Source organism: Rhagoletis zephyria, unplaced genomic scaffold (assembly GCF_001687245.7).
Source record: "Rhagoletis zephyria isolate East Lansing unplaced genomic scaffold, Rhagoletis_zephyria_1.1 Rzeph_scaffold_04184, whole genome shotgun sequence".
Classification (NCBI taxonomy): Eukaryota; Metazoa; Arthropoda; class Insecta; order Diptera; family Tephritidae; genus Rhagoletis; species Rhagoletis zephyria.
In genome coordinates this window covers 9,483-19,803 of record NW_016161267.1, presented here as the reverse complement: position 1 = coordinate 19,803, position 10,321 = coordinate 9,483, and the positions used below count along the sequence as shown (strand labels likewise).

The window sequence follows — 10,321 nt, the reverse complement described above, 5'->3', positions numbered from 1 at the left end:
AAAAAAATGTATTTATTTATTTTTAACAAAAATAAGTACTAAATTTATACTAATGTTAGAGAAAATATGAACCATACAGCTCACCAATACTTCTATTACAGCCGTTAAAGTTGTTGACACTCAAGTTGTTGTTGTTGTTGTTTGCTGGCTTGATTGGTTATTTGCTGTTGCTGCTGCTGGTGCTACAGGTGTTGTTAATTTGTGAACTTTTTTGTTTGTTATAAAAATATCGTTGCCACGTCTGATTTTGTTGTTTAATTTCTATTTATTTTTGCTACAATTAGTTTAATTTTCTATATTTAATCCAAAGTTGATTGTCGACTTCGTCGTAGTCGTCGTCGCAGTTAAGAATGTCCCAAGCTTCAATATTTCCATCAATTCGCATCAGGAATAACATCCCAGATCGAGATTCGCTCCACGCCACCGCAGTCAAATCTGTTGCACATCTTCGCCAAAATATTGGCGAATAATTAAAATTTTCCTTCCAAACGGCAAATATTGAACGACCAATAGATACGAAAACTGCTGGGTAAAACAGATTCTTTTTCAGTGCGATAACTGGTCCATCGTGAACCTGAGCGAAATTGATCGTCTTGGAAACAGTCTCACGATATTCTGCATCCGCATATGATCACAACCAATTAAGTAGCAGCACAAAGTAAATATCGTGTATTAATAGCTGATTTTTAAAAATGGACGATACAGATNCCTTAAAAAAAATCAAGCCTGCCCCCGACGGCAGGAAAAAACCCAAAGCCGCTATGGCATCCTCACTATCGAGGACGTCATCGGCAGATGACTTCGAAGCTTTCCCGAGCAACAATCTAGTTAGGGGCAAGCGCCTAAAAAAAGAAAAAGAAATTAGAATAGCAAAAATGCTAAAGCCTCATGTCATGGCAAGAACTAGTCTTGACATGGGTGTAACCGGTGAGGGAAAAAACGTGGAAGAACCAATGAAATGAGCATAGACATACAAGTAGATAACGGGACAACGACGAGTACCGATAGCCCGCTTTTGGCTGCGGATAACGGACAGCAAGCAGGTACAGTGACTGCAAAAGATGCTCACTCAAACTCAAATTCAGACATTACTTTGTATCCCCACAATTTTTCCGGCGTTTACATTGTCTTAGTTGACTCATCCCAATGCAATGACATGATAAACGATAGAATCACAAACGGCCTTACATTGTTTAACAAAATTAAAAATTTTAGAATTAAAGATAATGACTTGATTTTTGCTATTGGCAAGAGTCTTTATAAGGTCACCTTTAAAAATGCTGCTGCAGCCAACAATTTCGTCCTTAATGATAAAATAAAATATATTGGTCTCAGAGTTTTGTACCTAAAACGGCAGTAGAAACATACGGTGTAGCGAGGGGCATTCCGACATGGTGTGAGGAAGCGGAGATCAAGGCCGACGCCATCTCTAGCGTACCTATTACCACAGTCAGGCGCTTCACGCGTAGAAACCAGGATAACGAATCCTTTACTCCCACAACCACTGTCAAAATTGGATTCTCCGGAAAAGAAATACCTGAGTTCATTATACTCAATTATACCAAACTTTACGTGGATTTCTACGTCCCACCCCTAAGGCAGTGTTTAAACTGCGGTAGGCTAGGGCATACTCAGTTTTCCTGCAAGTCTAAAAAATGTTGGATCAAATGTGGCCTTGTTACCTGTGATATCAACTCATGTGTAAAAAAATGCATTCTATGCGGCAGATTAGAGCATGTTTCTACTGACAAGCTCACCTGCTCGGCATGGGAAAAAGAACGTTCAATCAACTACATAAGAACAGTTAAAAAACTGTCCAGACGTGAAACAATAAAAACCTATTTCTCCGAGAGCCAAAATCGGTTTGACTTGCTCGCTACTGAGGACATAGATTTCCCGAAGATCTCTGAAAAGGCAGAGAATGTTAAAAATAGGGATTTGAATGTTAACAAAAAACTTACACGAGCAAAATACAGTACAATTGTACGCAAAACAATGCCAACTATCAAGGCACCAGTAGAACAAGCAGCCAGTAGGGAAAACCGGGTTAGAGCGCCCAGAGAGTATGTTCTTAATAAACCAGAATACCTTAAAGGCAAAGTTACTGAAATGGAAAAGCTTATCACTGAACTATTTAAAATTATTCAGAAGGTCTGTGCTGGCGAGCACTTTGGCGATGTTCTAGGGGAGGTACAAAACGTTAAGCAAAAATTTGATGAGGTTATGATTCAGGAAGATTTACATGCGATAAACAGGAAAACTAATCCCCTGGCCCATGCATAAAGTAATGAAGATATTGCAATACAACTGTCAGTCCTTAAAATCCAACATAAATACCATAGAGTACTATTTAAACCATTACGATTACGATCTTGTATGTCTAAGCGAAATTTTCACTTGTAACGAACCACAACATAGGAATATTATAAATTATAATATAATAGAGAAAAATAGATTTGATGGCTATGGCGGCGTCGCCATAGCTCTGAAAAAAACAAATTAAATATCATAAAATAAACTACATAACTGATGCTGATGTCTTAATTATTAAGACTAAAAATCTAAAGCCAAATCTTGTTGTTTGTGCGGTTTACTTTCCCCCAAGCGTACTCACTAATGACTTCAAAAACGAAATACCCAGGCTCCTTTCATTTTTAGAACACCAAGAAAACGTCCTACTACGCGGCGACTTTAATGCCAGGGCGAGAGTGTGGGGTGACCAAACTCAATCCTGTAGAGGCAACAATAACAGAACAGAATAATATCTGAACACAATTTTTGGCACTTAAATTATGGCTCAATTACGTTTAAAAATGATACCTTGTCTCCTAATGGGTCAGTGCTTGACCTGTCATTCACAAATAGCTCGATCCCTTTTTCCCTATCTCTATAGAAACCACTATGGTCACCCACTAAGGACATAGGTTCCTGGCTCAAAAAAAAACTACTTGATAGTTTACAGAAAACCATTCTTGAACCAAATTTTTACGACATACACCCGCAACTCCAAACTGAAATTGAGGCAGCCACATACACTCTCAGCCCGAATAGAAGTCCAAAAGCCTGGTGGACTGACGAGCTTGACAAAGCCTTCCGCTTTCTCAAAGCAGCATACAAAAAATGCTAATTCTCACCCTCACCGCAAAACTTTCTGGATTTAACTGAAATCAAGAAAAAGTGGAAAGAGCAAGTGAAAGAGCCAAAAAAGAAAAATTTCGAAAATAAAATAAGCGAACTAAATGAGGCCCCCACTACAAAGAAGGCTTGGAAATTTGTAAAAGCTCAACGAAGAACTTATCCCTGCAAATAGCCTAGCAATAACTTTTGACGAACTATACAAAGTATTACACTCTAAAAACAGAAGCTCTGCCGGTGGCGTCGATCAAGTCACATATAAAATGCTAAAAGCTTTACCTGATGAATCTCTCAATAATGTGCGAACTGCCCTAAACGATGTCTTTCTAACCAACCAAATCCCTGATAAGTGGCGCGTGATAAAAATAGTATCAATCCCCAAGAAGGACAAAGATTTAAATGATTATTCTAACTTCAGGCCCATTGCCTTAATCTCTGTATTTTTAAAATCCATTAACCTATGTATCAAAGATAGAATTTCCACCTTTCTTGAGGACAATAATACGTTACCCAAACACTCCTTCGCATATAGGAAGCACAGGTCAGCCACCATATGCGTCAACTATATTTTACATGAAGCAGCAGTTCTTAAAAAACAGGGTCGTAAAGTCATTGTGTGCGCCTCTGACATCAGCAACGCATATAACTGCGTTAACATTAGTAAACTAAAAGTAGTCATTGGCTTGCACAATGCTTATACGGAATGTATAATCAACTTCATAGCTCATAGAAAGCTACTACTTGGTAAAGATTCCATCGAAATACACTATGGACTCCCCCAAGGTAGTTGTGTCTTGCCTTGTCTCTTCAATTTATATACAAAAGATCTACATTCCATCCAGGATAGCAACACCAAATTGTACCAGTTTGCGGACGANTAATTCTCACCCTCACCGCAAAACTTTCTGGATTTAACTGAAATCAAGAAAAAGTGGAAAGAGCAAGTGAAAGAGCCAAAAAAGAAAAATTTCGAAAATAAAATAAGCGAACTAAATGAGGCCCCCACTACAAAGAAGGCTTGGAAATTTGTAAAAGCTCAACGAAGAACTTATCCCTGCAAATAGCCTAGCAATAACTTTTGACGAACTATACAAAGTATTACACTCTAAAAACAGAAGCTCTGCCGGTGGCGTCGATCAAGTCACATATAAAATGCTAAAAGCTTTACCTGATGAATCTCTCAATAATGTGCGAACTGCCCTAAACGATGTCTTTCTAACCAACCAAATCCCTGATAAGTGGCGCGTGATAAAAATAGTATCAATCCCCAAGAAGGACAAAGATTTAAATGATTATTCTAACTTCAGGCCCATTGCCTTAATCTCTGTATTTTTAAAATCCATTAACCTATGTATCAAAGATAGAATTTCCACCTTTCTTGAGGACAATAATACGTTACCCAAACACTCCTTCGTATATAGGAAGCACAGGTCAGCCACCATATGCGTCAACTATATTTTACATGAAGCAGCAGTTCTTAAAAAACAGGGTCGTAAAGTCAGTGTGCGCCTCTGACATCAGCAACGCATATAACTGCGTTAACATTAGTAAACTAAAAGTAGTCATGACCCAAGCTGGCTGGCTGGCTTTATATACAAAAGATCTACATTCCATCCAGGATAGCAACACCAAATTGTACCAGTTTGCGGACGATTTCTTAATCATGTCGTACCATAACAGCCTTGAGCAAGCCACTGCAAATTTGAGGCACAAACTAAATGACTTTGCGCAACTATGTTCAGATCTAAACCTCTCCTTCAATGCTGACAAAACCAAAGTTATGCATCTATGTAAGGGCAAACGTACATCTATCGAGATTCAATGCCAAAATCAAGTTATTGAGCAGGTCCATTCTATTAAATTTCTAGGTAGGAACATCAGTTCATCACTATCGGTCCAAGAACACTATACAGAAGTAATTAAAAAATCACAGAATAACTCTAATCTTTTTAAANGGCTGGCTTTATATACAAAAGATCTACATTCCATCCAGGATAGCAACACCAAATTGTACCAGTTTGCGGACGATTTCTTAATCATGTCGTACCATAACAGCCTTGAGCAAGCCACTGCAAATTTGAGGCACAAACTAAATGACTTTGCGCAACTATGTTCAGATCTAAACCTCTCCTTCAATGCTGACAAAACCAAAGTTATGCATCTATGTAAGGGCAAACGTACATCTATCGAGATTCAATGCCAAAATCAAGTTATTGAGCAGGTCCATTCTATTAAATTTCTAGGTAGGAACATCAGTTCATCACTATCGGTCCAAGAACACTATACAGAAGTAATTAAAAAATCACAGAATAACTCTAATCTTTTTAAATGCCTTACCACAGTTAAGTCCGGACTACATCCACAAATTGCTCTGAACTACTATAAATCAGTTGTTCGGAGCAAGATTGAATATTGTCGTACGTCCACTTCAAATTGCTCTAAAACCGTCAATAGGAAGATTCAAACCTACCAAAATTGTTTTCTAAGGAGAAGCCTCGGCCTCACCCCAGCAACCCCTATCCCCATAATTTATGCGATTGCAAACGAATTGCCACCGGCAGAAAGGGCTAAATGGCTAACAGCCAAAGAACTAATTAACAATTTGATTGTTGACAAAGAGTTCAGTGAACATATGTACAACTCGCACAATGTGAATTCTAGTTATAGTGCGGTCTTTAATGAATTTAGGAATGTCTTTGATAACCTTTGTATTGTAAGAGAATCAGTCACTGCCCCTAATCTACATGTTATCACCAAAACGCTAACTGGAAAAAAAACTAATGTAACTACTGACGAGATAAAATCGACTTACTGGGCGATGGTAAATGACTACAGAAACTCTAATTTCTGCATTTTTTTCACAGACGCTTCTGTAGGCCCTACGACCACTGGGTGTGGAGTCTACAACTACACTAACAAAGATGAACATACATTCAAAATCAATTTTAGTGTCTCATCTACCTATGGCGAAACCATAGCTATTCTCAACGCGCTTCAGTTGGCCAGAGAATCAGACTATAATAAGGTCCTAATTTTTACCGACAGCCTTATCGCCTGCAAATTACTGGCCAAAAACAACACTCAGAACTACTATATCCTTGAAATACACTAATTAATTGAAAATTCTGACTTTTTTAATGTTATCGTCATCTGGACGCCCAGTCATTTTGGCATTCCAGGCAATGAAAAGGCTGATTCTCTGGCAAAAACAGCCGTTAACTGTGATAATAATTTAAGTGTTAAGTTTACCATAGATGAGGCTCTAAGAAACATCCACAATCATATTCATAACCGATGGTACAACGATTTTATCAACTTCTCCCACACCAAACACAACCTTTTCGCCCAAATTTTTACACAGAAGCCACAAAAGACTTGGTTTTACAAATTCGGCTGCATTTTTAGTTCTCCCATAGCTGAACGGTTGGTCATCTTGATGTTTTCCAAATCGAGGAAAAACAGGATGCACATATGATTCTTTTACTAAGGTATGTTTATAAACTTTTAATATTACTCACCGTGCTTCTCCTCGCTTTGTTTTTTAGATCCATATTTATTAAAAACACCAAAGCACTGAATATTAGTAAAATTTGAATAGCCTAGAAATGAACCTGTTTATCGATATTCGATTATTAACGTCTAAACGGCTATGGTATTATACATATAGGGTCCTGTCACACGGTTAGTAATTATCACGATCTTTGGATCACGATCCATATTGATGGATTGATGGATCGCGCACGAATGCTACATGCTCAATATTTATCGCGTCAGTATTTGCGTAATTTTTGTGCAGAACGCTTATTATGATGCAAGATAATATTTTTACTGGGAAAATTTTAGTTTAGCATCCCCCGCGTACAAAAAAAAAGGTGTCTGTGGGGGGTAAGGGGAGTTCTCCTGATTGCAAATATATACACTTTTAGCCGCAGGAGGCTTATAGTTTTTAAGTTATTTGTTGTAAAAGTTTGTAAATTGAACTAACCTCTCGGCGCTATTTCACACAATAAACACTATATTTATGTACACACTCCTGCAAAATAGTTGCATTAAAACCCCGCACAATAAAATGTAAACATATTTTTTACATTTATGATGTTTTTTTAGTAAATTAAATAAGCTTTTATAATTATCACGCACTTATATATGTATACTCACATTGTGAATACAGAACTGTTGATTCAACCATGGTTTCACACTGACATTAGAAGAGTGCTGCCACATCTAAGAAAAGAGAAAGAGAAAAGATAATAGTTTTTATCGTACCCATTTTCCTGCTCAGCGTTGAATTAGTAGTAAAGGAGGGTATGGAGTTAAACACCCCCAATATATAAAAAAAAGTCACGCGCTGCAGGCGAACATTTTTAATTAAAAAATCGCGCGATTTTTATTACAAATTTTCATTATTTATCGAAGTATTGATTTTTATTGAAAAAGCGCCGCAGGCTAAAATTTCTAATAAATAATCGCGCGATTTTTTATTAAACATTTTCATTATTTATTGAAGTATTGATTTTTATGGGAAAAGCGCCGCAGGCGAAAATTTTTAATAAAAACTCGCGCGATATTTTATTAAACATTTTCATTATTCATCGACGTATTGATTTTTATGGAAAAAGCGCCGCAGGCGAAAACTTTCATTATTAGTATTTTCATTATTTATCAAATTATCGATGTACGTTTTCTACATTAGTGTACTTTGAACTACAATAACACCAGTAAATATTATTTCCACCCGAAAAAAATTATACCGTTATGATCAGGAGTAAGACCCCTATCGATCCTAATATTATAATTTTTAATAAGAGCAATGTATGTACATACGTATTGTACACTTATACTCCCTAATTATACGCACTTATTTGTGTTGTATTTTTTTTTTAACGTATGGTAGCATACATTTTGTGTTACTGTCAGCCATTGTTATTTCTGCTTGTTTATGAAATGTGCAAACGTTTGTGAAGATATTTATAAACGCGTTTTACTTAATTAAATAATTAAGAATTGTATATTGAAGTGGAAATCTCAGGCCGGGGTTTTAATAAAACTATTTTGCCGAAGTGTGTACATAAATATAGTGTTTATTGTGAGAAATAGCGCCGAGAGGTTAGTTCAATTTACAAACTTTAACAACAAATAACTTAAAAACTATAAGCCTGCTGCGGCTAAAAGTATACATATTTGCAATCAGGAGAACTCACTCTCCCATTCCATAGCTACCTTAATGCGGAACTCCGGGGATGCCAAACTAAATTGCAGCCATTAATTGTAGCTTGTAACTTAAAAATTTGTTGTGGAGAGAAAAAAATTGTAGCTCTTTTTTAAGAAAAAATGGTATGTAGTGCTAACTTGACACCATTCACCAAGTCGATAGAATTGAGATATCCAATATGTTACTATGCCATTAATTGTAGCTTTTAACTTTAAAAATTGTTGTGGAAAGAAAAAATTTGTAGCTCTCGTTTTTTAAGAAAAGTGCTATGTAGTGCCAACTTGACACCATAGATAGATAGATAAATAGTGGTTACGTATGGCACTGCGGCCAGTAGGTCTATTGAGCCCCTAGCTCATCACAACAAATCAACCAGCCCCAGAGTGTCTATAAATTTCATAATAGACCCCGGGGACAGTGAGTGTATGTGCTCCTCTCTTGGCCAGACGTGCCCTATGCTCCTATTCCTCCTGCGTGCAACAGCCTCACATTCCATAAGAAGGTGTAGAGGAGTCTCCTTGGCTACATCGCAAAAGCGACACAGGTCGCTGGACCAGATATCTAGTTTATGCAGGTGCCCTCTGAGCCTACAATGGCCCGTCATAAAACCTGTAATAATTCTTAGTTTCTCTTTTGGGAGATCCATGAGAAGCCTGTATCTTGACAGATTGTAACCTCCTTATAAGCTTTTTGCCTGACGTTGGCCCATTTTGCCAAGCCAGTGCAGTTCCCTCTTCTGCTGTCCCTTCTGAGCATTTCCTTTATGGTGTTGGGTCCTACTGCCAAAAAGGGCTCAGGTCCTATCGGGGTCGAGAAAGCACCCGTTCTGGCCAGATTATCAGCTTCTTCGTTTCCTGCAACCCCCATATGCCCTGGTACCCACATTAGTTGGATATCATTGACCTCCGCCAGAGCATTGAGCCTCTCGACAAACTCCCAAACCAAGGAGGACTTGATCTCGAATGCTGAGAGGGCCATAAGTGCCGCCTGGCTATCACTTAGTATAAGTATCATTTCATTCCTATAGTTCCTGTGAATGTTAATCTCAGCGTACATACTGATGGCATAGACCTCCGCTTGAAAGATGCTAGGGAAAGTTCCAAGGGGCACCGAAAGCTTCAGCCTAGGGCCGTACACGCCTGCTCCAATCCCCGCGGGTGTTTTAGAGCTGTCAGTGTACCACTGTATTGTGCTCGCCTGTATGTGACTCCATAATAGAGGTACACCAGGTCGCCTTGTTGTAAGTGATTGTCCTGAAATTTCTCTTGAAGACCACCTCTCTGTTAATATCGTCCCTGGGGCACAAAACCAGGAAGAGCTGGGTACCTAGCTTGTCCCTGTTTCTGGATGATAACACCTTGCCTTTGCCGAAGCCCTCTCTCGCAAAGTTAAGGAGGGTTCGCTTTGCAGCCTCTTCAATTGAGATATGCAGTGGCTCGAGCTCCAGCATTACCTCGAGCGCTGCCGTCGGGCATGTGCGCATTGCTCCCGTAATGCAAACACATGCCAGACGTTGAATCTTGGAGAGAGTCTGCCCCACCGTTCCCATAGTAGTCCTGGAATACCAAGCCACCGCACCATAAGTCACTATTGGTTTCACTATCATGGTGTACATCCATCCAAAATTTTCATTATTTATCGAAGTATTGATTTTTATCGCGATTTTTTATTAAAAATTGTCATTATTTATCGACGTATTGATTTTAAATCGCGCGATTTTTTATTAAAAATTTTCATTATTTATCAAATTATCGATGTACGTTTTNGTCTGCCCCACCGTTCCCATAGTAGTCCTGGAATACCAAGCCACCGCACCATAAGTCACTATTGGTTTCACTATCATGGTGTACATCCATCCAAAATTTTCATTATTTATCGAAGTATTGATTTTTATCGCGATTTTTTATTAAAAATTGTCATTATTTATCGACGTATTGATTTTAAATCGCGCGATTTTTTATTAAAAATTTTCAT

At 38.1% G+C, this 10,321-nt stretch overlaps 1 protein-coding gene across 1 annotated transcript in view; it reads right to left on the bottom strand.

Moving 5' to 3' along the window:
* Positions 1–6,782, bottom strand: part of LOC108370372 (uncharacterized) — a 23,378-nt gene extending 16,596 nt beyond the window's left edge. Inside the window, exon 1 of the mRNA XM_017625703.1 lies at positions 6,654–6,782. Within this exon, the coding sequence (XP_017481192.1) occupies positions 6,654–6,686 (33 nt within the window). The 5' untranslated portion in view covers positions 6,687–6,782. The remainder of the gene's footprint in view (positions 1–6,653) is intronic.
* Between the last annotated feature and the right edge of the window lie 3,539 nt (positions 6,783–10,321).